Genomic DNA, 26,077 nt, shown 5'->3' on the forward strand with positions numbered 1-26,077 from the left:
GCCTATAAAAGAGGGCCCGTGAGCGCCACTCCTTACAGTCATCTCTTGAAGGCGGAGAATGAGAGGGGTGATTCTTGTGGCCGTCTGGGCCACACTCTTGGCTACGGCATTAGCGTGAGTCTTGATTTTATTTAATTGATTATTAAAAATCACTCGTTTGTAACGGGACCAATTGGAGTAAATAATAGAGTTGGGTTATTTGGCTATAAAAATGCGGCAGGATAGGATATAGGATGAGTTGGAATTTACTGTATTTTAGCCCCCGCCCGCCATTCAAAAATTTATTTCAATGCTAGTTTCAAAAGTTTTTAAATATCTCATTGAATGATCTATCCGCTGAAGGAATAAAAAATTCAGATCATTTTTATAATTCAACAGTTGTTTCAATTTTAATTATTTAAAAAAATATTTATAAAAAAAATACTCGATCCTAAAATAAAAATAATTGAAGTGGCATTTCTCTGCAATACAGACTAGTTTTAGGAGAAATCACAAAAGAAATAAGAAATAAATGAATTTTAGAAATGTTTAAAATTTCATTATTTGTAGAAAAAATGTAATGATTCTTTTCAACATTTAATGGCAGCTATTTTGTCCATCGTTCCATCTACAATGCTACACTGATTTCTTTTTTAAATTAGTCTTAAAATTGATTAGTAACTTTTGCTTTCAAATTGAGCTTATGAGTTTAAGTAAGTTGTTGCTGCCAATTATCTCCTCAATGTAATCCCCCCCACCCCCAATAATCTTGACCTGTTGTAAGAGAGTAATTATACAAATTTAATTAATAAAATGGCCCTTGCTACAAAATTATTGAACATTAATGACATTTATCCTACTTGTTTTTAAATGGCAAGAGCTTTTTTGAAAATTTGAAAATGGACTATTAAGTTTTTATAAAAATTTTGGTAGATTTTAAAAGCTAGATTTATATTTATTGACATTTTACATAAATATGCGAGAAAGTGATAATGATAATTTCGCTTTCGGTCCATCACAAAGCGGACCTCTCTTGAGGCCCCCAAAGTAACTTTTTAACCAGTGGTGCTGCCGTTTCTTCACATTTTGTATTGTTTCACATCTCATTCTTGACTTTATACAAACAAATACTAATATTTTTGTCTATTGAACTCTTAATAATTAAAAAAATATATATATAAATTTTTTTAAGCGATTTTGCTATTATATAAAAAATGAGCCACTTTATAGGACTGAAATAAAATTAATTATTGGTTTACGGATTGACACCAAAATAAAAATTGAAAACGCAAATATGCAAGTAATCTGTTTTACAAGGTTTTTTAAGTCGCAAAATAAAACTAATAGAAGAGTCTCTACTTGACAATTTTGCAATACATATAAATTCAATGCCACTGTTTCGATAAGCGTCGGATTTCCTCTCAATATGGCTAGTAAAGGGGTTCTTGATTAATAAAAGCAGATCACTTCAACAAATGAGATGAGGAGGACGGCGACTTTTATTGTTTTCTGGGTCACGTTGTTTTCTGCGGTCAATGCGTAAGTTTTTGAAGGGATTCTTTTTGAAACGAACAACAAAAGTTTTCAAAGTTCCTCTAACTAATTTGAAGTTTGTAAATTATTATTTCGATAATGCTGTAAAATTTGAGCGTGGGAGGCCGCCATATGAAAAAGTATTAAACAGAAACATATTCTCCAAAAAACTAAAATTATATTTGTTAAAAACATTTTACATTAATATTCATTTTATCAGTTAATTAATTTGCAATCAAATTTTGCTAGCTCAAATTAAGTATTATTCCCCATTATAATTTACTTTCTCTTAACAATTAAATTAAATTAAATTGTATCGCATTATAAATTAAGTTTGAGCCATAATAAACAGATTTGAGCTAGAGTGTGAGAGACTCGAGCTGTCCTTGCAAACGTGTGACTTATTTTTATTTTTAATTAAATATTCGCATTCCATAATTAAATTTATAAACATGTCAGTGTTTTAAATACTTATGCACAATTAGAGTCTATCTTAAGCACGGATCTTTTTATACCTAATAATGATAATTAGATACAGGTTTTTTTCATTTTTTTTTTATTAAAAAACTTATTATCCAAAAACAGCGCGGACGAGGATCAAGCTACCGACAATAATTGGGCATGGAAACTTTTTGATGAAGAGCCACAACAGGACGAATCGGACGAGTAAGTTTTACAATTTAATTTCGCAAATGAATAATTAAACGTGTAATTTCTTTAGAGGTTTAAAAGACCTACGACAATACAATGCTGGTTTCAACCCTTCCTTTGGTTCGGACACCAAGTCGGGAAACGACGAACTCAAGACTGGGAAAACCGCAATTCGTAAGTGCAAACCTCTTTTGACTAATTAAACTTCCGCTTATCGTGCACTGACACCACACGTCTGCGGCTATTGAATAATCAAAGCCCACAAAGTGCAGTAACGAACCGTCTAATTAAAAATTTGGTCTGCCAATTGCGGTGATAAGTACGCGGTGGTTTTATTATTTTAATTGCATGCAGCGATTAATTATGGTTTCTTGAAAATAATTTAATAACAGCTTTAATAGAAAATATTATTTATTTAAATCCAATTTCACATGTTATTTAAGTCTCGCACGCTTTGAGGAAGTTAAATATTTCGACGTGAGGGCAATGCACTTTACGCATTCAAAGAATCAAAGCGGATGAGAGATGGCTTTTGCACACAATCTTATCAAAATAGGACGCACGCGGCAAATATTCGCATCCTTTTTGCACAGACGCATTTTATAGTGCAACTCATGTTATTAAGTCACAATAATAATTATAATTAAATTTAGTTGTTAGCATTATTTTTAATTATTATTTAATTTGAGTTTCATCATTTAAAAAAAGTTTACAATGATTTTTATAATAATAAATTCAATTTTAATATTAAAAAAATTATTGTTACAGATTGATCTAGTTTTAATTGAACAGAAAATTTAATAAAAAGCTTATTTCGCCTCTGATTATTATTATTTTTAATTGATCATATATTGCTAATGATTTCTAAGGTAACTACTGACAATAAAGCGCTTCAAAGAACATTTGATTTATATGAATGATCATTGATGTTAGACTATAATAATAAAATTGACTCTTATAAGTATTAAAATTAACCAAACCGGATGACCTGTAGCTTGACGTTTTTGCTTTAATCCTCAATTCTACCATTTACAGGAAAGGAAATCAGTGGTAAATTATAATTTTAATGTCAATTTTAATCCCCATTCAATTTAAATGTTTTACTGTGAGAAAATGTCACTATCTATTATTAAATAAGTTTAACAATAATTTATAAAAAAATAATCTAAGCTACGTAAATTTAATCCTCCAGCCTGCGCCAATGTGAAAAAACCCGAGGCGCCAATTAATGCAGAGGAAATCAAGTGCTCCAACTACAGGTAATTTAAACTAAATTATTCTTCCGTCAAAATTGAGAACACCGAATTTCAAATCCAGTGGTTGTGCTGCGCGGTGTCGAAAAAATTACAACTTTCCCAATGGAAAGAAACTGATGACCCTAAAATGCGAGGACAACCAGTGGAAGGTTCAGGGCGAAGACTGGGAAGTTCTCCCTCCTTGCCAGCGTATAAATATAATTTATTTTTTAAATGATTTTTTTTTCATTCGTGATAAATTACAGCAATCTGTCTGCCGAAGTGTCAAAACGGAGGCTTCTGCTTGGCACCGAATCAGTGCAAATGCCGGGCCGGTTTTTCGGGGCCCACTTGCCAGTTGCATGACAAACCGTGCATGAACCTTCCGTTAACACCAAGAAACTCGGCGCTCAAATGCAACCCTCTGCAAACGTAAGAGGGCAATAAAATTTGTTCTTTGCCAATAATGAGCAGGAAAACATTTTGGTCCCTTCATTTTGACGTATTTGGATTTGTTTTTTTACAATACTAATAATCTCACAATTACCACCAAATTCATTTTTTAAAACATTAGAAAAAGTAAAACAATTGTTGCAACAAATGATTTTCTGTTAATAAACAAATGATAATTAAGAAAAAATTAGCGACATAAAAAATTATAACCAAAATTAACATTTTTTTTTCAAAGACGTGTTATAATTATCTTTATATCAAAACTTACTGAAAAGATTCAAAATTTACAGCCGGTGTAGAATTGAGTGCAAACCAGGTTATTATCTTTCGGAAATCAATTCCAATTGGACATCTGTAACTTGCCGTGGTGGAAATTGGGTGCCAATACAGGAAAAGTGGCAAGTTGTACCGGATTGCGAACGTAAATTTGACAACCAGTTTTATTTGACAAAAATTATAATCGAAAGAATCCTCAGCACACTGCGATCCACCGTGTCAGAATGGAGGAAAATGCTTTTACCGCAACCGCTGCCAGTGCCCGAATGATTTCCTTGGGCGCCAGTGCCAATATCGTAAACACACAAATCTATAAAAATATATCTTTTTTCCAAGCAAAAATCAATTTTTCAGCAAGAAGCCAGTGTGATTCGGAAAAGCTCATATTAAACGGATTCAATGGAGATGCAAACTGCGTAGGCAACTCGGAATCTGTCGAGTGCACTTTGTCATGTCCCCAGGGTGGTAAATTTTCATTCACGCCTGCTTCAAAGTACACGTGTCTCTACGAAACTGGCGAATTCACACCGAGCTCGATTCCAACTTGCGATTACGGTATTTTGGAAATGAAATATAAAATAATAAATCTTTTTTTATTTATCGAAGCAAGAATTGTACAAGAATTAAATATGATAATTTCAAATACGTCAATTCTCGAAATTTTGAAATTTAATATATAATTCTTGTTTACTTTCTGTTGCATTTATAAATTTTTTGCAAATTTTTCAGGGAAGCACAAGTTTGCCGACTTAAGCACACATGAAAGTTTGGTCAAAGGAATTGGAAAAGCGAGCTCAGTCGGACTGATAAATCGCGTGCCAGGTCGTTGCCTTTTCTGGGGTGCTTCACACGTGAAGACATTTGACGGACTCCTCCTGAGGTGTGAAATTATTAATTTAATTTTAAAATTTATTTTTATTTTATTTTCTGTTTCCACAGTTACCAAAGCGACTGTGCGTACACTTTGCTCAAAGACGCAAAGGACAACATTTTCACCATAAACGTCAGGAAAAACTCAAAGAAGTGCACTGATCGTCTAGAATGTACTTTACAAATCATAGTTTATTTTGAGAACCACATCTTCATGATTCAAACTGATGGTAATTAAATGAAATCTTGGTGTAGGGAAAACTAACCCTTTTCGCTTATTTATAGATTCAGGAAAAGTGATTTTAACCCAAAACGAAAACACCCTGAAAATTCCCGCGCAAATAAACGAGTTTTACGTTCAAATGGTTGGTCCAGTCGCCTACATTGGACTTCGCGCTTTTGGAGTGACGTTGAAATGGGACACGAAAGTACATTTTTTTTTATTAATTTAAAAATTTCAGTACAATATATTTCGTTTTACTTTTAGACGTTCATTATCGTGGAATTGACTGGGCATATGTGGAACAGGACGGCAGGGTTGTGCAGCAGGCACGACGGGAATCCAGAAAACGAATTGGAAAATCGAGAGGGAAAAATCGTTGAATCAGTCCCCGTCTTCCTTTCCAACTGGGAATCCGAGTTCCTCAGCAGTAAATATAAATTAAAAAAGACAATTACGATTTAGAACTAAACATTAATAAATTCATCAGAGCACTGCAGCCAATCTGCTTCAACCGAACACCCTTGCACATCATCCAATCATAGTTCAGCCGCGACCGAATTCTGCAACAAAATGCAAAATCACCCGGACTTCCAGACCTGTCGAGAGGTACTTATCATTTTTATCTTAAAATAATTGTGGCATAATTGAAATTGGAAGAAAGCAAAGTAATTAAGACAATTCAATTTATAATTGACATTTTAAGCGAATTTCGCAATTAAAAATTATAATTTCCCTAAAAGTAAAACACCAAAATTTGAAATATCTAGCTCACGAGCCCTCAAAAGAAAATAAGAATGATTATTTTCACCCAACACGGTTCTTTAATAAAAAAAATTTATTTTTTCTATGATTTTAATATAAATTTAATTACATTTAATTGACCTGTTCTTTTAACTTTCAAAAGAAATTGGACGTGCAGAAATACTTTGACGCTTGTCGTTGGGATTATTGCGCCAGCAAATCGACAAAGGGTGCTTGCGAGGCAGTTTCAATGTTCACTTCAGAATGCAAAAGGCTCGGCGTCGGGTTTTTGGGAAACTGGAGGGATGAGTTTTCTTGTGGTATGTTCTTGTTAAATTAATTAAAATTAAACAAAATCGAGTAAAACCAATTTTAGCTTTGAACTGCAACGGCGGGACCGTTTACCAACAATCGGGCCCATCCACAAAGTTGACCTGCGCTTCACCTCGCGAACTGCAGAATACAAAAACTTATGAAGTCGAGGGGTGCTTCTGTCCGGAGGGCACCGTCCTGCACAACGGCGCGTGCGTCCCTCGGGAACATTGCCCGTGCCAGTTGGGAGGAAAGTTTATTGAAAATGGAAAGACCATTAAAAAGAAGTGCAACACTTGGTAAGTTTTGATATTAATCTCTTAAAAAATTTGAAGTTAAAATAAATTGAGCAATAAAACAAATTGTATTTTTTTTAGCGTTTGCATGGGGGGAATGTGGTCGTGCACAGAAGTGGTGTGTGGCGCACGTTGTTCGGCAGTCGGCGACCCGCATTACAAGACATTTGATGGCAGAACGTACGATTTTATGGGCAAGTGCAATTACTACCTAGTGAAGGGAGACGATTACAGCATTGAAGCTGAAAACATTCAGTGCTCTGGATCCATTTCCGAGGTTAGTTCATTAAATTGATAAATTATTATGATAATTTTATGTATTCAATTAATGAGTTAATTCAATGAATTTCTTTCACTAACTTTGTTTTCGCAGATGACTTCAAATAACCATAAAGATTGAACACGCATACATTCAATATAAAAACTATTGACTTAAAATGCATTACATAATTTTTAAAAAGGTTTTCCTATTTCATTTCAGGATTTCAATTTAAAATGTAATAAATATATTATAAAATCTTTATATTTTATAATTAACAAATATCTAAAATCAAAAATAAAATGTGCAAATAAATTTTAATTGCGTTAGAAATTTTTAAATAAGTATCAATTTTATTTAACTCGGCTGATTTCTCATTTTAAATTATTATTAACAGGCACTGGGACTCGAAGTCAGTGGAAGTCCATCATGCACAAAAACCATCACAATTCGAGCAAATGGTTCGGTGATACATTTGAAACGAAATCGCGACATGATTGTGAATGGAAAAGAAATCTCGGGGCTGCCTATAAGAGTGGGCGAAATAATGATTCAGCGAGCTTCGTCGCTCTTCATATTTGGTAAAATTTTCAATTGATGTTTTCTTTTCTTTAATAAAAAAAAATATTATATTATTAAACAGTCACGTTGCCGAGTGGACTGGAGGTTTGGTGGGATGGCATTTCGCAAGTTCATGTTGATGTCCCGCCAACATTCGTGGAAAAAACCAAGGTTTTCTAAAAACATAAAAGTTTAAATTTTGACCAAAATTGTTGAAATTTGAAGGGGTTGTGCGGAACGTTCAACGGCAAGCAGGAAGACGATTTCTTAACGCCGGAGGGTGACGTGGAGCCGACAGAGGAGGCGTTTGCAAATAAATGGAAGGTTTCGGAAATTTGTAAAAATGTGGAAAGCAGCATCCAAGGGCATCCGTGCGACGCACACCCCGAAAAGAGAGCGGACGCTGAGAAGATTTGCGGCGTTTTGAAGAACAGCAGTTTCAGCGGTGAGTCTGATCTGATCCGTCAAATGAAATTTATTTAATACTGATGTTCATTGCCGTTAATATTGAGGATGCTGGCAAATAATTTTAAAATAATAAAAATAATTTCATTAAAATAGCTATTGTTAAATGAGATTTGGATGTAAATTAAGACTTGCTTATTTATAAGCAGTAAAATACTGAACTTTTGAATAATAAATTACTAAATTGTATAAATAATTATTAATTATCGTCAATAAATATTTTTGCCATGTTTCAAGAAAATAATAATTAAATTAATTAATAAGTTAAAAAAAATAAATCAAAATAAAACTACACAAAATATAAGAATTTAATTTAGAATAATTTTAGAAAAAAATTAATTCTAGTTAATTTTTACTGTAACTAAAATAAATAAATTGGTTAGAATGTGCTTGGCAAGTGGCGGTGGAGCCTTATTATCAAAACTGCTTGTATGACGTGTGCTCTTGCGCCAACGATGCCAAGAGTTGCTTCTGTCCCATCTTTTCCGATTACGGCCAAGAGTGCGCTTCGAAAGACATCAAAGTGGACTGGCGCCAAGAAGTTGAAGAATGCGGTTTGACCCTTTTTTTTTTAGCATTTTAAAGAATTTTCATAAAAACTGAAATTGCAGAGGTCAAGTGTCCGGCCGGACAGACTTTCCAGCAGTGCGGCGACTCATGCGCGCACACATGCACAGCTCTGTCCGTCAACAAGCACTGCGAGGCCAAGTGCGTCGAGGGCTGCAACTGTCCACTTGGACAGACGCTGGACAAACACGGCGAGTGCATCCAAGTGGCGCAGTGTCCGTGTTTGCTCGACGGAGAAGAAGTCGAAGCTGGAACTGAGATGGTCAAGGAGAGCTCCAAGGGCGCTCAGCTTTGGTTATTATTTCCTTAATTAAAAGAAAGAAAAGAAAATTGGAAAATATTTTTTGTCTTCAGCAAATGTGCTGGTGCCAAATGGAGGTGTCATTCGGCGAGTGAGGAGGAGATTAAAAGCCACCCGAATTCGAGTTCCTTGCGAAAACAGTGCGATGCTTCAAAGCATTTTGAGTACACCAAATGCGAGCCAACTGAGCCTAGGACATGCAAGGTATGGGAAGTTTATTTCAAATATTTTCTTATTTTAAAAAAAAATATAAATTTTTTTGGAGAAAATAAATTTCAAAATGAAAAGGAAACATTGAAAAAAATCTGTTTTCACAATAAATAATACAATTACTCAAATCCAACGTAAAATTTATGTTACGTTTATGCTTAATAATTCTTTAATTTTTGTTGTTATAAAATAATTTCAACACACCCACATTAACCAAGAAAAAGCCTTTAAAAAAGAGAGAAACTTCGTTTTTACAAAGCAAAAACTATTGTTCCTAAATAATAGATCATTTGAAAAGGTTAAAAATTTCATCAATTGTGTGTAAAAATATAAATTCTTTAGGATAGCAAAGATCATAAGAAAAAAGAATGCCTATATAGTTATTGTAAAATTAATTTTAAAAAAAATCAACCATAAATTGCTAAATTAAGGTATATTGTCAAAAAATAAATGTTGCTGAAATCACTGTTATTTTTAAAGAATTTCCACGAGAGACACAACCCTGTTCCGGCGATTTGCAAGCCAGGTTGTCAGTGCAAGAATGGCTTCGTTCTAGACCCCCTGTCTAACACCTGCGTTCGGCCCACCGACTGTCCCTGTCATCATGGTGGAAAGAGCTATTCTGACGGAGAAACTGTCAACGAAAAGTGCAACGTTTGGTAGGTTTAAATTTGCTGTTTCAATAAATTGTCCGCAGTTAACGCTTTTTATTAATTGTCTATAATTAAAATAGTTTTCCTTTCTATATATTCTTAATTTCCATTTAAAATTTTATTTTGTATTATACATAATTGAAAAAATCATTGACTTGCCAATCTCACAATGAAAATTTTTGTGCTGTGTATTGATGCTTAAATTTTTTATTTTAATTTAGCGAATGTCGCGGTGGCAATTGGAATTGCACATCACAGGTGTGCACTGGCACCTGCAACACCTGGGGTGGATCGCACTTCAAAACCTTCGACGGCCGCATTTACGACTTCCAAGGACTGTGCTCCTACGCTCTGGTCCAGTCCAAGGTTTCGCCGGAGGAATCGTTCGAGGTCGCGATCCAGACCGTCGTTTGCGGTTCGGGCGGCGTCACGTGCGTGCAGTCGGTGACTCTGAGCGTCGGCGCCGGAGACAACGCCGAGTCCTTCACCCTCACCAAGGATGAACCGGTCCCCAGCAACGCAATTGCATTCAAAAGGTAGGTGATTTTCGAGCAGATCAAAACTGCGCTGTACTCTTAAAAAATTCAAATTTTATAATAAATTGTTTCTTTTTCCAAAGAACTACTTTCCGCGAAATCGGTCAGAATGTAATTGCTGAAGTATTTGACCTAGGAATCGTCGTCTTCTGGGACAAGAGCACGCGCGTTTACGTTCATTTGGACCCCAAGTGGAAACAGCGTGTAAGAATATTGAATTTTGAAAGATTTATGTTGTTTTAAACAGATGCAATAATTTGATTTTTTAATCAAATGTTTTTTTTTAGATTAATTTATATTTAAAATTTAAATTACCAATTCTTCTTTTTATTAAACCACATGGAATTGTGATCAAATTTATAATATCCATTACAATTTTGCATCAAAATATAACTTTATAAACTTTTTTTCAATAAAAAACGAAATAAAAGGTGAGCGGTCTGTGTGGAAACTTCAATGAAAACGACGGTGACGATTTCCAAACACCTTCTGGCGGCATTACTGAAGCTTCTGAGAAAATTTTTGGCGACTCGTGGCGTTTGAACTCTGAATGTCTTGACGCAACTGACCCAATCGTGAGTTGAAAGAAAATAATGATTTAATATAAATGAGAAATAAATGTTCTGGCAGGATGCTTGCGTCACTCATCCGAGCCGAAAAGCCTGGGCCGCCGAAAAGTGTGACGTTTTGAAAGACTCCGTGTTCCAACCTTGCCACTCCGAGGTGCCAGTCGAGCGATATTGGCAGAGGTAAAAAATGAAATTAATCAGACTTATTATTTCAAATTATTAGTTGTTCATTTTTTAATAGATTTTTTAACCTCTTAATATTATAAAAAAAATTAAAATATATTAATCAGTTGAATTAGTTAAATTTCTGACTTAAACAAATTTTTTAAGTTGCATGCAAGACACCTGCTCTTGCGATCTGGGAGGCGACTGCGATTGTCTGTGCACAGCCATTGCCGCCTACGCCCAAGAGTGTAACGCGAATGGTGTGCCAATTAAATGGAGAACACCAGGACTATGCCGTAAAATTAATACCGAGAAAAAGTAAAATTACAGTAATTAATTTCCCTCTTTTTGTAGCGATGCAATGCGACGAAAAATGTTCTCAGTACAGCTCATGCATTTCAACGTGCCCTCTTGAAACGTGCGATGATTCTCTGCGATTCAACAGTCAAAATCAACTGTGCAAACAAGAAACTTGCATTGAAGGTATAGAAAAAGACTATTCAAAGAATTTGACTGAGGATTTTTTTTTTTAATTTCTAAGGATGCCAGATGGACCCGTGCCCCGATGGTCAGATATACAAATCTGTCAGTGACCTGAGATGTATTGCAGAGAGCTCTTGCAAGCCAATTTGCATGATTAAAGACAATGTCACTTACTACGAGGGAGACTTGGTTGAGCAAGATGATTGCCATACATGGTATTTGATTAAAAATTACACAAATATATTTATACACTTTTCAGACTTTCCCCTATTTAATGGTACTTGCTTTTTATTATTAAATCATTTAATGATTAAATAATAATTTTCCTTAATTTAAAATAATGTAAAAATATTGTACTGCTATTTTTAGCAAATTTTTTTTATGATCAGTGACTGAAATTTGATAATCTGCTAATATATTGTCAAATTTTTGTCTGTATTATTATTTTCGTAAAAAAATTGATTAATTTTTGAAGATAAAAATTGTTCCGACGCAACTATGTTTGCATAAATTTGAAAATTTTATTAATTTCAATAAAAAAATCTGAATTTTAGCCACTGCTCCAAACACAAGACAATTTGCCGAGGCGAGCCTTGCATGAAAGACAGCATTGCAACTGAACCCGTCACAAATGCAACCAGATCAATTACTTATTCTACTGTTTCTGTCACTTTTACAACTCAGCCTGTCACTTATGCTACCGAGCGCGTCACAACAACGGAACCTACGACCACCGAAACGTTTACACATCATTGGTGCGAGGATGGCTGGACTGAGTGGTTCAACAATTCGCACCCCGAGAGGGAATCTGGTGATTATGAGTACATTGCAGACATCAGGAATAAGGGTGGAAAGATTTGTTCCCAAACCGAGATCAAAAAGGTCGAGTGCAAATTCATAGACAATCAAGGCAGTGCCGCTAAAGGGTAGGTTTCATTTATAGTTAAAAAAGTTTTCAACACAAATTAAAATCAATGTTATACGATTTGTTTCAGTGTTAAAACGGCTAAAAGGAAGGGGGTGCTGAAGGGTTTTAAAGAATCGGGCGACATTGCAACTTGCAGGAAGAAAATTGGCCTCACTTGTAAAAACGCCGAGCAAGTTGACATGATTTGTGAGGACTACGCAATCAGAGCCTTGTGCGAGTGTGGTGAGCATTAAACTTACAATTAGATCGTAATTGTAGGACGAATAATTCTATGGAATATTTCTTTATCAGAAAAATCAACAACTGTGCAGGAAAGCACCACACCTCGAATTGAAGTTAGCACGCCCGGTAAATATCCATATCTATATTTTTCTCCGCTCGTTAAATAAAAAAAATTATTATTGATGCTGATATAATTTTTTTCCCATCACATTAAAAACTAACATAATAATTTCCAGAGTGTCCGCCTGGATATGAATGGAGGAATTGTCTGCGTGAATGCAGCGAGCTTTGCCATTCTTACAAGGGCCCACTGTTCAAACAAAGTGTTTGCACTGATGAATCAAAGTGCATATCAGGTATGCTTAAAAATACGATTGGATTAAATTATTTAACTATTTGGGAAAACAGGTTGTGGCAAAATAGGCCAGAGATGCGAATTTGGGCTCAAGTGGCGTTCGGATGACGTTTGCGTGACAGAAGAAAGCTGCACTTGTCTCGCTAATGACGGCACCGTGGTTCAAGTGCGTATTTAAATTTTTCAAATTTTGTTTTACATCTTGATTAATTCAGTTTTGTCAGCTTCTATTTTATACCTTGTTGATTGAATTAATAAAATTGCATTGAAATGGTTAAATATTAAAAAATATATTTTTAAATTGCAGAAATATGCAAATTTACGTGATTTAAATTGGTAAATGTTTGCATTATTAATTCATTTTTTCCTTCTCAAATGGATGTGTTTTTTACTCGGGTCAAAATTTCCCTATTTCGAAAATATTACAAAAAATATTTGTATTTAACAAAAGCAATAATTTTTTTTATATTAAAACAGCCTGGAGCGACCCACTACGAAGAAAACAACTGCTTGAAATGCCAGTGTCACGACAACCACTACAAGTGCCTGAAAGTTCCATGCTCCACGGCCACCACAACAGAGGAGTCTTCCACAGAGCCAGGCACCATGAGACAAGGAACACCTTCGGAAACTTGCGACGTTTGGTCAAAGTGGATCAACGAACACAAAAAGTCAGAGTCCGAAGATCGGTTTGAGAAAGAAGGAAAATCTCTCCAGCAATTGCGCAACGACAGTTTTTGCTTGGATGTAAAAATTTAAACCATATTTTCCATTTTCAGAAAATGTCAACTTTTACTTTCGATTTTAGGGTCACCTCAGCAAAATCGAATGCTTTTCGGTCGGTCTCGGAAAGGACTATCGAAGCACGCGCAACGTCAAAGTCAAGTGCGATTTGCACTCGGGGCTCACCTGTCTTGACAGTGATCAGGCCTCCCTATCCAGATGCTTGGACTACAAAATCAGATACTACTGCTCATGTGGTAAGAGAATTTAACAAAATTTAAAAAAAAAATCACGAGAGAAAAATTTAACTTGATAAACAACTTTGGAAAATTGCACATCATCAGTTGTGAAATTAATGCTTCAGGAATGTAGCGATTTTATATTGTTTTAATTATTGTCTTAACAATATATTTTATAAACAGGAGCAACAGAAACAGGATATCTTGAAGAAAATTTCACAACCGAGCCCACGACAGTGACAACACAGGTTACGACACTGGTCACGATTATTTCCAGCACAATTACACCGCCTCACAAATGCAACCCTGACATGTTCGTTAAATATGATTCATTGGAGAATTTCAATTGACATTTTTTTATCAATCAGGTACACATATCTAATTAACGGAGACTCGCCTCTCAGCGACCAGGCATTTTCTGCCAGCTCAAGTTCATCAAACTCAAAGTTTGGTCCAAGCCGAGCCAAAATGAATCATACCATTGGTATATCTAAAATTAATTAAATTTAATTCCTTTCATTCAAATATTTATAAATTTAGAGTCAGATTACACTTGGATTGCTGGCGAAGACGACACGGAGCAATTTTTGCAGGTTGATTTGGGTCGAGAAGTGCCTGTTTATGGAATTATCCTACGAGGCAATCCGTTGACAGAGCAATTTGTCACCAGCTACAAAATTCTGTACAGTTTAAACGGCTTCACTTTCTCGCCAGCCACCGACGTTTATGGAAAAGAAAAGGTTTACATCTTTGTTTCATTCAAATTTTTTTAGTAAAAAAATCCTTTTTATATAGATTTTCCGAGGCCCAATAGATAGCCGATCTAAGGCAAGAGAAATTGTGCCAATTCCGTTTGAAGCTCGGTATGTGCGAATCAGTCCTCAGACCTGGCAAAACGGCATTGCTTTGAAACTAGAAATAATTGGCTGCTCCGAAATCACAACTTCGCCTCCTACATCTACTGAAGTTGAGTGTAAGCCGAGTTTCTTTATAATTTATGAATTTTCTTTGGTGTGTTATTAACTTCAAAAAGGGTTAATACACTTACAATTGATCGATCTTTAAAAAGGGTTTTCTTTATAAAACAAGTTTCTTGGTGCCCGATTTAAATTTTCAGATCAAAAATATTATACAGGTCTACGGTCAACTATTGAATTTGTTTGAATGAAATTTTTAACTTAAAAAAATCGCTTCTTTCGATATCTCATAATTTATTTTTCAGTCACTCAAAGATTCATCTTGAAAATGTTCACAAAATTATTTTTAGCCATGGATACAAAACTATTTCGTCAATTAATAATTTTGTTTGATTTTAATGCAAACATGAAACGACTCCTGCGTATATCGTTTTATCTAGAAGTTTAAAATATTTGAATTTTTCAGTATGGAACTCTATGTAATTTTTATTATTATTATTTATTCTTCTCGGTTGATACAAACAATTTTTATTAATAATTTATCATTTAATATGCTCTAGTAAAAGAAGATGAAATATTTTTTTCTTTTTATTTAAGTCTTGTGCGATGAACCAATGGGCTTGGAGGATGGAAGATTGCAGGAAGGCTCCATTTCTGTCTCATCTGTACTAAACGGGGCATCCGACAAATTTGGCGAAAACTTTGCAAGACTTGGAGCCACGTCTGCGTGGAGAACCAACAGGAATGCCCAAAACGAATGGATTGTGGTAAGATTATTTATTATAATAAATATAAAACAAAACTGATAGGTCAAACCATACAATAAACTAATAATAATGCAACACTTTATTTGATTGAAAATTTTATTGAAAATTTTAATTGTTGATTTTGTTATACGCAATCAAATTTTCACCAGTAATTAATTTTACGCGCTTTTTATTTTGTGTAGCTTGATTTCACGGGCCCGAGAAAAATTACTGCTATATCAACGCAAGGCGACACAAATTCAGACACTTGGGTCACAGCCTATACTGTTCAGTACAGCCAAGACGGCCACAGCTGGAATGACATTTTGGACCAGGGCAGAAAGAAAGAGGTACTTGAAAAATTTCTTTTCTACAATACTTGTTAATAATTTTATAAATACATTTAAAGGAGTTCCTGGCTAATGTTGATTCTTCCACACCATACAAAAACTCTTTTGGCCGAGAAATTGAGGCTCAATACTTGAAAGTGACCCCTGTAAAATGGCATGGCGGAATCAGCATGAGGATTGAAATTTACGGATGCTTCATACCGTATGGTAAGTTTTAAGAACGCAAGATTTATTTTTATGTTGGAACATATATTAATTTCAATTGAAAACTTCAATTTTTAAAATCCTCATCATAAGAAAAACTTGCAAATATATTTCTTTTAAAATGTGTTTCAGGAGAATAGACTTTCAAAAATTAAAGTTTGACCATTTTTTTAAATGAGAACAATTTAATACACATGAGAATATAAAATATCATTATCATATCTTATTTTAAACATTAATAATTCTTGAAGTAAATTCCACTCAAAAGGGAGTCATTAAAAATTATTTTTCAGTTTTAAAATCTCTGTAATTTTGCAGAATATTCGACATCGACCGCTCCCACGACCACCACCGAGTCCATCAAGCGCGAAGAGTGCCGACTTTGTCCAAACCTGCCGAATGAGAAAACGGAGAACTGTCTTCCGTGTTTGAACGGCCTTCTGTGGAACGGCCTCGATTGCGTTCCTCAAGCCGACTGCTCTTGCTACGTCGGTCAGCTCGAGTACCCCGTGGGCACCCCTTTCGAACTGCAGGACTGCCGCCAGTGTCAGTGCACCCTTGGCGGGGTCGAACAGTGCCAAATCAAGGTTTGTCCGGTGTGCCAAGACCCAAAACACCACAGCGTCCTGACTCAGACGTGCGCCTGCATCTGCAAACCCTGCCCAGAGGACTCGGTCATTTGCCCTTCGAGCAGGACGTGCGTCCTGAAGACACAGTGGTGCGACGGCGTTGAGCATTGTCCGGACGACGAAAGGAACTGCACCAAAAAAATTGGTAATTTTTTTTATAAAACTTTTTATCATTTATCAGATTAGAAATAAACTTCATAAAATTATCTTATTAATGATGCATTAAATTATTCTTTAAATTAAAAGCTAAAAAATCTATTTGATCTGCAATATTTTGGAACTGCTGACAATTAAATTTTGGAACCAAAACATTCCCTCATAACCAATTATTTATTCTTTTGCCGATAGAATGAGAAATTCTTGCATTCTTTCATAAATTATAGCGAATTTTTTTTAACTTGAATCTATTCATTTTGATACAGAATGTGAACCTGAGCCTGAATGTGATGGAACCGTGATTAAAAAAGAGGTCGCACCTGTGAAGAAAGGTGGCATCAAATCCACGAAATCCACCCAAACTGTCGAGATTTCCGAGTGCCCAATTTACGAGTGCATTCCTCCTCCAGAGGATTATGAATGCACCTTGGAGGGAAATTCTCTGCAGACCTTTGACATAACGACCCTCAAAGCGGAAATTTGTGACCACATTTTGGCAACAGACAAGGACGAATGGCGAATCACAGGTGCGTTTACCTTAAGATTATGATGGTGGATTTTGCAACATAAATTTTATTACAATTCTGCTTTTTAAATGACGTAAACAATTTTAAAGTTGCTAAATTTTACAGAATTTAAAACTTCAATTAACTATGAAAATTGATGCCTTAAAAACTGTTCAATTATTTTTCTGCGTTATATTCTGTATTTTTTTCTGTTTTTCTACATGAAAATTTCGAGGGCTAAATTTTTGCGTTCGTTTCTTTAAGCACATCAGATAAAATTCCATTTAAAATTAGGCGAAAGTAGTTAAGTTGATAATTAATTATGCACTTACTTTGATTTCGCGTCCAAAATTCATCCCAGCAGAAGAAATCCTGATCGAAAATCTCGAACACAGTCGCAGCTCGATCCTGATTCGCACACAAAACACGAAAACTGTTCTCTTGAGACCAAGATTGCACTTTGAAAAGTTAATCGAATGTATCCACAGAACATCTTGAACTAATTGTAAGCGATAGTCTCGTGAACAGTTCACAGACACAAGTGCAGTGCAAAACTGAAGTTATGGAATGAAAACAAAAACACAAGATGTTGATCGAGTGGGGTGCACGTGCACGCGGCCATACTAATCTGTTCGCCAATCGCATTCCTTTCTCGCATCTTACTCTTGAATTTAAGAATGACTTTCAGTTATGCTGCATAGTACATTATTATAAAATAATTTTTATTTTAAACTAACATTAAATAATAACATCTTACATAAAAAATTTATAAAATTTAAATATTTTATTTTAATTTAAATTTTTTTGTAATTTATTTAATTATTTTAAAAATAATAAAAACAGTTAATTTTTTAAAGAAATTTATTCCATCAAAAAAGTGCAAATTTTACATTATTTTTTTAAATTTATAATCTCAAGCAACATGGTTAATTATTTCCACTTAATCCTTGACCTGCGTTGTGAGGATTGTGAGGGGATACACGAATGGAAACTTCAATAATTGATAATAGAATATATTTTATGTTATTGAATAACGAATAACGCTTGAAAGTAAAAAGCTCTTAATTTAAATTTACAATTACAGCAACCAATGAGTGTCCGGAGTCAACAAAGTGTGGAAGATTTGCGACAGTTGTGATCCCCAACCACGTCATCAAGCTCTATTCAGATTTCAGTATCGAGTTCAACGGCTACAAATATGACGTTCCTCAGGTCAGCTAATTTGAAAAATTTTCATCATCAAAATAAAATTGGGTGGTGCCTTCTGCACCACAATAAAAGGGCACAGGCTGACAAGACTCTGTCTTGGTCCGACCCTTTAAAAAAATTACATAAAAATATTCAGATCTTTTATTTATTTCATTTTTGCGATTATGTTTAAAACTTTTAAATTTCTGAAAATACAATAAGTACCTTTTCGAGTGTCTTGTCTAAAATAAGCTATTTTCCTTTATTAATTTATAAATTGCTCTTGAAAAAAATAATCATGAATTCACAGACTCAAGCAATTGCTGCGAACTACGGAGAGTTTGAAATTAAAAGACTAGGCGATTATCTCGTATTTGAATCGCATCACTATGGCTTCTCTCTGGTTCTGGACGAAGAGGGCGATATCGACATACGGGTTAGAGATAAAATATAAAAATTTCGCCAAAATTTAATTTTATAAAAATATACACGAAGGTTCCGAATAAATTGCGTGGAAAAGTGAGCGGACTATGCGGTTTTCTGAACGGCAAGTCCCATGACGATAAAACCAAACCGGACGGCACTTTAGCGTCGAGCACTGCTGAATTTGTCAATAGCTGGAAGGTCGAAAACTCGCAGGTTGATTGCAAGAAAACGGACTGTCCGGTAGAAAGGCATCGGCAGGCGGTCGAAGCTTGCACGTCCATCAGGTTGGTCAAATAAAATTATTGTTAAGTTTTTTTTAACAAAAAAAATTAATAATTATTCAATCATACACAGCAAAAGCTCAGCTCTTAAAAACTGCAACACAACCACCAATTGGAATCACTTTTTGGAAGTCTGCATGGATGAGGTGTGCAAGTGTCTTGAGAACGAACGCGAGCAGACATGCAAATGCAAGGCGGCGGCCAAGCATGCGAGAAAGTGTCTATCAAAGAAGGGTGGTTTTGACCTTTCGCATTGGAGGACTGAAGTTGGCTGCCGTACGTGTCTTATTTTAACATTTTTTCAAAGATAAAATCTATGCTAAAAAAATTAAAATTAATTTGTAGCGATTGACTGTCCGCCTGGAGAAGTGCACCATGACTGTTACATACACAAGTGTGAACGAAGCTGCGATGAACTGCAGGCGCCGTGTTCCAACGAGGATAAAAAGCGTTGCTACTCAGGTTGCTTCTGTGCCGAGGGTCTTGTCAGGAAGGGCGACAAGTGTGTCAAGCCAGAGGAATGCCAAGATTGTAAATTTCATATTAATTCAAAGTAAAATTACACAAGTATATGTTTTTTCAAAGGTATCTGTGAAGGATTTGGTGATCCGCACTACATCACATACGACCGTCGCAATTTTACCTTCAACGGAAATTGCACATATCTTGCCTCGAGGGACATTAGCATCACCGGAGAGCACCAGTTTGAAATTCTAGTCACCAATATTGAGTGCATTGAGGAGCCCGGGACCACTTGCACAGAAGGAGTCACCATTGTGCATCAGGGCCATGTCGTAAACATGAGGCGCGAGGAGAAGCAGAAAAGGGTTGATTATTTAAATTAATCAATTTTGTTCGCAAATTGAATTCTTATTTTTGTGTAGATTTTGACCACGCTGGATGGCGATTTGCTTGAAAAATTCCCCTACTCTGATAGTTGGTTGACCATCGAAGTTGTTGCTAAAAATCAGGTCTCGGTGCATCTGAAGAACCTCAATATCCTTGTCAGCTACTTATTCAACGATTACGCTTTTGAAATTCGTTTACCTTCACATACGTTCGGAAGTAAAGTTGAAGGACTTTGCGGTAATTATTCTTCTAGTTTTATTTGAACAATAATTAAAAGGTGCTTTGCAATCTCAGGAAATTGTAATGCGGATCAAAGTGATGATTTCAAAAAAATTAATGGCAACTTTTCTGACAACACTGATGAGTTTGGCATGAGCTGGCTGGTTAAAAACCCACCAAAAGGTTCAATTTTCTTTAGAAAAAAACTTGTATTCTTATTAATATTTCAAAATTATTAAGGAATCCTGACTGAAATGGATTGCAAAGTGTTACAAGTTGAAGAATGTGAGCAGCCAATGCCTGAAAACGATCCTTGTTTGTTGCTGATGAGCACTGATAAATTTGGAAAAGTCCGTTTTTTAAATTTATAATTTATTAAGAAATATTAATTATACTATTTTAGTGCCACAAAGCATTTAATCCTGCAAAGTACATTCAAGCGTGCCAGTACGACGTGTGCCACAGCAAAGACAAACAGGGGGCCGCGTGCAGAAGTATTGAGGCGTACGCGCGACGGTGCCTGACTTCGAATATCTGTTTGGATTGGCGCTCGGATGATTTGTGTCCTTACAAGTGTGGCGCTGGATTGGAATATCAACCTTGCGGTTCTGGTTGTGCAAAGACGTGCGAATCTCTCGACCAACAGGACAAATCTTGCGAGTTTGGAACCACCGAGGGCTGCTTCTGTCCAGAAGATCACGTAATAATTAGTTTTATTTAAAGAAACGTACAAATTCCTTAATTTTCATCAAATTAAAATGAAATCAAAAAAGGAGCAAACAATAATTGAAGATTGAAATTAAAAAAATAACTATGATTGAACTAAAGAAAAATTTAAAATTATCCGATACAGGCTTTAAGATCTGGAAAGTGTGTGCCAAAGAATCACTGCAAGGCTTGCGACTTGGAAGGACACTTTGTTGGCGACACCTGGCAGCCAAGCAAGTGCGAAAATTGCACCTGTATAGGTAATCGCAACTATTTTTTTTTCTTTACTTTTAAAAACAAATAATTCTGTACCGAATTTAATTAGAATCGATTGATGGCAATAACTTGGTAACGTTGAAGAAGGAATGCTCACAACGCAAATGCGAGTCAAAGATTTGCGCTTGGAATGAGCGGCTGAAGGTTGTGCCTGGAACAGAAGACAACTGTTGTCCCGAGGAAAGATGCATCCTGGAAATTCAATGCGACAGCCCAACAGAACCAATTTGCAGCAAGTATCAAGAAAAGAAAACCATCACCAAAGATGGATGCACCGAATACGTCTGTGGTAAGCAAAGCTTTAATTAAATCAAATTCAAGTCTCAAGCAAAAAATATTTCAGTTTGCATTTCTGAGGATCGCTGTCCTCCTTCGGAAAATGTGCAAAACCCAGGTCCAGGAATGGTTAAGACGGTTGTTACAGGGGAGTGCAACTGCACAGATGTCAAATACATTTGTGACAAAGAAAAATGCCCTCCAAAACCAGTGTGCAAAAGCAAATATTATAAGATCGAAGTTGTGCTCGGAACAGAGGGAAATTGCTGCCCAGAACAAATTTGCGGTAGGTTTTAAATTTAACGACCCAAAGGTCTAATCTCAAAGAATTTTTATTTATTTATATAAAAACTTTTAATAATCTAATTTTCATTATTATTTTAGTGCCGCCAAAGGATGCTTGCATTTATACTCCAGATAACAGCGCTTCAAAGAAAGGTGGTCAGAAGACAAAAACTACCACGGTGAAAGTTGAGGAATTTCACCAGGTATGTCTCATTTTTACTTTAAAATTATTCTTCATCTTTTTTATTTAAAAAATTAGGTTAACTCAACTTGGCAAGAGGGCCCCTGTCATAAATGCGACTGCGTTTATCAATTAGATGGTCCCCCAAGCGTCGTTTGCTCGGCTAAGTCATGCCTGGCAATTAGTGAAAATTTGGATTACAAGGAATCAGAAATCGTCATTCCTGGCCAGTGCTGTCCCGAAATAAAAAGGGTCGCCTGCAAGGCGGGTGGGAAAACGTACAAAGAAGGCGAGTCGTGGACTCTTGAAGGGGATCCTTGCAAAGTGGTCAAGTGCGAAAAAGAGAGCGGCGTTTTGCAAAAAACAACCATCCAGACTGCGTGCAACAAAACTTGCGATTTGGTAAATTAGCTGGTTATTGTGGAGGTTTATTATTTTATTTTTTAAAAACCTGCAGGGTTGGAGGTACTATGCCCCTGAGGAAGGCAAGTGCTGCGGAAATTGCATCCAAGAAGAATGCGTGTTGGACGGAACAGTGTACGAAATCAACGACCAATGGACATCCCCGGACAAGTGCACAAAATACAGCTGCATGCGGTCCTCTGACGGACAGGTGAGAATTTTGTTAAGTCATCATATAATTTTTTTTTCAAATTTATTATAAAATTCAAAATGAATTTTCCCATGAGAAATTATTTTAATTATTTCTATTTTTCTTTTTAAAGATACAAATAAGTTCTTCAGAAACCGCATGTCCGTCATTAACAAAATGCCCACCCGAAAAACAAATTAAATCTCCTGATGGATGCTGTACCATTTGCAAGATTGTCCCTGAAGATAAAAAAAGTAATTGTATTTATATCATATAACTTTTGCGGTCACTTATATTATATTTTACGCCTGTGCATTAGCTTGCGGTGTCAAGTTGTTGTCTGATGAAGAAACCAGAGCTCTGATCAGCAACGAAACAATTGCTGACGGAAAATGCATCAATACAGAACCAATTAAAGGTCTCAAAATTTGTGACGGATATTGCAAATCTGGAACTCACTACAGCTCAAGTAAGTCCTTTTAGTTATATTTCAGTTTTGATTTAATTGGTTTAATTGTAGCAACATCTGAGCAAATTGTGGATTGTAACTGTTGCCAAGGTTTGGAGTTTGAACTGATAGAAGTAGAGGTGAAATGCGAAGATGGTAATCAATATACGAAGAAAATTCGAGTCCCGACGCTCTGTGAATGCAATGCCTGTTCTGCATTTCAATCTTCCTTAATTTCAAACGAACCAAGGCAGGAGAGTGAACCTCTGTACGATATTCTTCCAGCCAATTAAAAAAACCATCACTCCATTGAGCATCGGAAATTCTTGATTTTATATGTTACTAACTATATTTTGTTTTAATTCCCCTAACCAAGTTTATTTCCTGTTTGATTTTTAACCACATAACTTAAATATTTAAATACTTATGAAATTACCTTTTTCTAAGTTTTAAATAAAATGCATAAAAAGATCCATGCGTTTCAAACCTTATTTTTATTACTCCTGCTGGACATCAACAGATTCTTCATTATCTTTGTGCTGGTCGTCCTGTCCATCAGTGTCCTGGGAAGCCTTTTTCTTCTTTATCATCTCAGCCAGGTACTTGAAACGCGCCATGCACTCTTCCTAATAGGGGAGTTACAAATGAATTTTATAACAAAAAATCGGGAACTGTACCATCGTTTTCTCAGGAACACATTTGGCAATTTTGACCCAGCGTTCAGAGGTTCCCTTCGGAAACTTTGCCAGGGCGGCTTCCAAGGCCTTCTGCTGCTGCTGAGACCACTTTCCAGAATCGGCCCCGCTCTCTTCCGCACTGCCAAGTTTCCCACCCTTAGTTTTGACTTTTTTAGGGACAGCCTCCACTTCAGGTGTTGGCTCCTCTTCAACAACGGTATATCTGAATTGAAAAAAATGTTCAATTTAGTATATAATATCAAGTTTTGGAAATTACTTGGACAAGTCTTCGATGACCTTCTTGGCCATGTGGGTGACCTCAGGGACTGTGCGATTCATGCACTCAGCGATTTTCTCCCACCGGCTTGGGGTTCCGCCAGGGTGCTTTTTACACAATTTGGCCAGCTCTGCAAAGTCGTCATCCGTCCAGAGCCCACCTACAACCGGGGGAGGCCGGGAAGGTTTTTTAACTTCAACCGGCGCTGCACCATTTGGCATTTCTGGCTGAGGATATTCGCCCTCGTCGTAAGTCACTTCAGGAGGTTGGAACGTTTTTCTCCTATGAATTAATCAAATAATTAAAATGCAAAGAGGGCAACATTTATATACTTTCTAGGCTTCTTTTCTTTTGGCTCCTCTTCCTCGCTAGACTCCTCATTTGCCAGCTCCTCCTCCTCCAGTTTTCTCCTCTTCCTTTCCTCCCAAAGCTCATTTATGAATCTGCACAATTGCGGCAAGCCAGTCACCACAAAATAAACAAACTTCACAGTTTGGATGGGAAGAAGTTTGTACAAACTAGAAAAGTAGAAATGAATATAATGCAAGGAGAAATTATCCTGATATTACGTAGGTTTCTCCAGACCGAATTCTTCCCAGTCAAGTTCTTCTTCTGGAGAGTTTCCTTTTTTCACTTTCTTATTTGTCTTCTTATTTTTTGCATTCAAATTTTGCTCCTGTTAAAATCAAGTGTTAAAAGTTATTTAAAACTCTGTAAATTAACTTGCAATTGTGTATTTTTTCTCAGCATAAGCAGCCCATAGAACAGCGTAGTGGCCGATGGTTAAGGTCATAAAAAGAATCACAGTCATCTCAAGGAGACCCATTTTTCGGGCTCGTCGGTAATAGTAGACGGCGCTCCTCCAGTCCGGAAGACCAAACTCGAGCACCTCGTGGTAACGCTGTCTTCTTTCAGGGTTTGTCAGTACCTCATACACACCGACTAACTAAAGGACAAGATTGAGTTTAATTTTTTAATTTACTTCCTAATAATTTTTTACCTGACGAAATTTTACTTCTGCATCAGGGGCATCGTTTTTGTCTGGATGCAGAACTAAAGACAGTCTCCTGAATGCTTTTTTAATTTCTTTGGTATCAGCGTCCTATTGTAATTGGATTGATAAATATTTTTGAGCCTAAATCTTAATTTTTACCTGTGAAACTCCCAACATGGTGTAAAAATTAGTATTCACTTCCTCGACTAGGTCAAAAAGCTCCATCTCGTCGGTGCCCCAAGCTCCGACCTCTGGCGCAAAGCACAGGCCAAGTGCGGCCAGTAAAAAGTAACAGTGGATCTTCATTTTGTGTGAGTTAAATCTATCAACTCATCCTAGAAAAATACAATTTGTTTACTCAATTATTTAGTGCCAATATTTTTTTATTTTTTATTTTAGAAAAAGACTAAAATATTGCTTATGATAAACTGGAAATAAAAATTGTTGAATCTTTCTTGGAAAAACTAGATAAGTTAACGACTTACATATATACATAGAAAAATTCTTCCGTCAACGTGTCCTAAACGGTCATCGTGTTAACTGGCACAATAAGTTAGAGAGTATTCCCAGTGAAAACGTTTTCACTTTTTTGCAAGGGTAATTCTTGCGATGCAGAGGATGGCGACGAATTTTCCTCGCAATCAATCCTTTTGTTTGTCACTTTCTTCTGATCGAGGCAGGGCTAGATGCCAACCATGCATAACAGTGTCCTGCAAAAAGTGCAACCTGTGAAAATATACAATGCAAACGTCATTACAAGAAGGAAACGCTTCTATTTTTGAACATTCGAAGCGTTTGCAAATTATGAAAATAGTTTAATATTGAAATTGAGTCGGAGTTTTAAAAATTTTCCGTAAACACGTACCTACAGGATGCTGTTTGCTGCTGTTTGTGCCTCTTTTTTCAACAATTTTTGTTCATTTTATTTATGCTTTTTAATCCTTTCACCAGCCGGGCCCGTGAGAAGTGAAAACCACATGGTTGCCAACGTGCCACATACAGATGGCAGCACCGCATGGTTTCCGAGTAAGTGGGTCGAGCATGACCTTGCAATATATCTCTTTTGACCAAGATCACGATGTAAACC

At 36.0% G+C, this 26,077-nt stretch overlaps 2 protein-coding genes across 6 annotated transcripts; one reads left to right on the plus strand and one right to left on the minus strand.

Annotated features, from left to right (window-relative positions):
- The first annotated feature begins 42 nt into the window (after nt 1–42).
- On the plus strand, nt 43–23,513 carry LOC132202283 (hemocytin). 2 transcript variants are annotated; one of them, XM_059629103.1, is made up of 66 exons: nt 43–114; nt 2,098–2,178; nt 2,234–2,337; nt 3,356–3,422; nt 3,481–3,608; nt 3,665–3,830; nt 4,142–4,272; nt 4,328–4,423; nt 4,482–4,682; nt 4,857–5,007; nt 5,067–5,227; nt 5,283–5,425; nt 5,485–5,647; nt 5,708–5,826; nt 6,125–6,281; nt 6,338–6,572; nt 6,651–6,846; nt 7,226–7,409; nt 7,472–7,560; nt 7,615–7,834; nt 8,238–8,408; nt 8,466–8,715; nt 8,776–8,926; nt 9,413–9,591; nt 9,807–10,121; nt 10,205–10,325; nt 10,553–10,696; nt 10,752–10,870; nt 11,021–11,151; nt 11,210–11,338; nt 11,397–11,553; nt 11,893–12,264; nt 12,334–12,488; nt 12,558–12,614; nt 12,725–12,844; nt 12,897–13,009; nt 13,321–13,590; nt 13,652–13,823; nt 13,989–14,118; nt 14,174–14,289; nt 14,346–14,545; nt 14,601–14,778; nt 15,320–15,489; nt 15,672–15,818; nt 15,878–16,025; nt 16,341–16,796; nt 17,074–17,334; nt 18,398–18,525; nt 18,812–18,937; nt 18,997–19,211; nt 19,282–19,484; nt 19,554–19,739; nt 19,794–20,035; nt 20,093–20,294; nt 20,352–20,459; nt 20,517–20,626; nt 20,680–20,976; nt 21,130–21,244; nt 21,310–21,549; nt 21,604–21,822; nt 21,921–22,024; nt 22,081–22,404; nt 22,460–22,615; nt 22,728–22,848; nt 22,914–23,063; nt 23,115–23,513. In XM_059629103.1, exons 1-66 carry the CDS (start codon nt 59–61, stop codon nt 23,333–23,335), a joined length of 11,247 nt encoding a protein of 3,748 aa, XP_059485086.1. In that variant the 5' UTR covers nt 43–58; the 3' UTR covers nt 23,336–23,513. The 2 variants fall into 2 exon arrangements, with proteins under 2 accessions (XP_059485086.1, XP_059485087.1); XM_059629104.1 differs by lacking the exon at nt 43–114 and adding an exon at nt 1,472–1,518.
- Nucleotides 23,506–26,003, minus strand: LOC132202289 (dnaJ homolog subfamily C member 1). Of its 4 annotated transcripts, none has more exons than XM_059629116.1 (10): nt 25,856–26,003; nt 25,476–25,700; nt 25,150–25,325; nt 24,997–25,098; nt 24,724–24,942; nt 24,566–24,672; nt 24,329–24,514; nt 23,997–24,278; nt 23,720–23,942; nt 23,506–23,668 (listed from the first exon to the last, which is right to left on the minus strand). In XM_059629116.1, the coding sequence occupies exons 3-10, from the start codon at nt 25,294–25,296 to the stop codon at nt 23,540–23,542; spliced, it is 1,395 nt and encodes a 464-aa protein (XP_059485099.1). In that variant the 5' UTR covers nt 25,297–25,325; nt 25,476–25,700; nt 25,856–26,003; the 3' UTR covers nt 23,506–23,539. The 4 variants fall into 4 exon arrangements, with proteins under 4 accessions (XP_059485099.1, XP_059485098.1, XP_059485100.1 ...); XM_059629115.1 differs by having other exon boundaries at nt 25,476–25,716; nt 25,856–25,998; XM_059629117.1 differs by having other exon boundaries at nt 25,476–25,716; nt 25,860–25,963.
- Nucleotides 26,004–26,077: the final 74 nt, after the last annotated feature.

The sequence above is a fragment of the Neocloeon triangulifer genome, unplaced genomic scaffold, assembly GCF_031216515.1.
Source record: "Neocloeon triangulifer isolate White Clay Creek 2 clone unplaced genomic scaffold, ASM3121651v1 ptg000015l, whole genome shotgun sequence".
Taxonomy (NCBI): domain Eukaryota; kingdom Metazoa; phylum Arthropoda; class Insecta; order Ephemeroptera; family Baetidae; genus Neocloeon; species Neocloeon triangulifer.

Excerpts from the sequence above, each read along its gene's own strand:
- LOC132202283 (XM_059629103.1), top strand. The coding sequence starts at position 59 with ATGAGAGGGGTGATTCTTGTGGCCGTCTGGGCCACACTCTTGGCTACG. Across the intron at positions 4,273-4,327 it reads AGTTGTACCGGATTGCGAAC|CACACTGCGATCCACCGTGT; the intron begins GTAAATTTGACA and ends AAGAATCCTCAG. Across the intron at positions 21,550-21,603 it reads ATGCACCGAATACGTCTGTG|TTTGCATTTCTGAGGATCGC; the intron begins GTAAGCAAAGCT and ends AAAATATTTCAG.
- LOC132202289 (XM_059629116.1), bottom strand. The coding sequence starts at position 25,296 with ATGAAGATCCACTGTTACTTTTTACTGGCCGCACTTGGCCTGTGCTTT. Across the intron at positions 25,099-25,149 it reads CCATGTTGGGAGTTTCACAG|GACGCTGATACCAAAGAAAT; the intron begins GTAAAAATTAAG and ends CAATTACAATAG. Across the intron at positions 24,943-24,996 it reads CAGAAGTAAAATTTCGTCAG|TTAGTCGGTGTGTATGAGGT; the intron begins GTAAAAAATTAT and ends CTTGTCCTTTAG.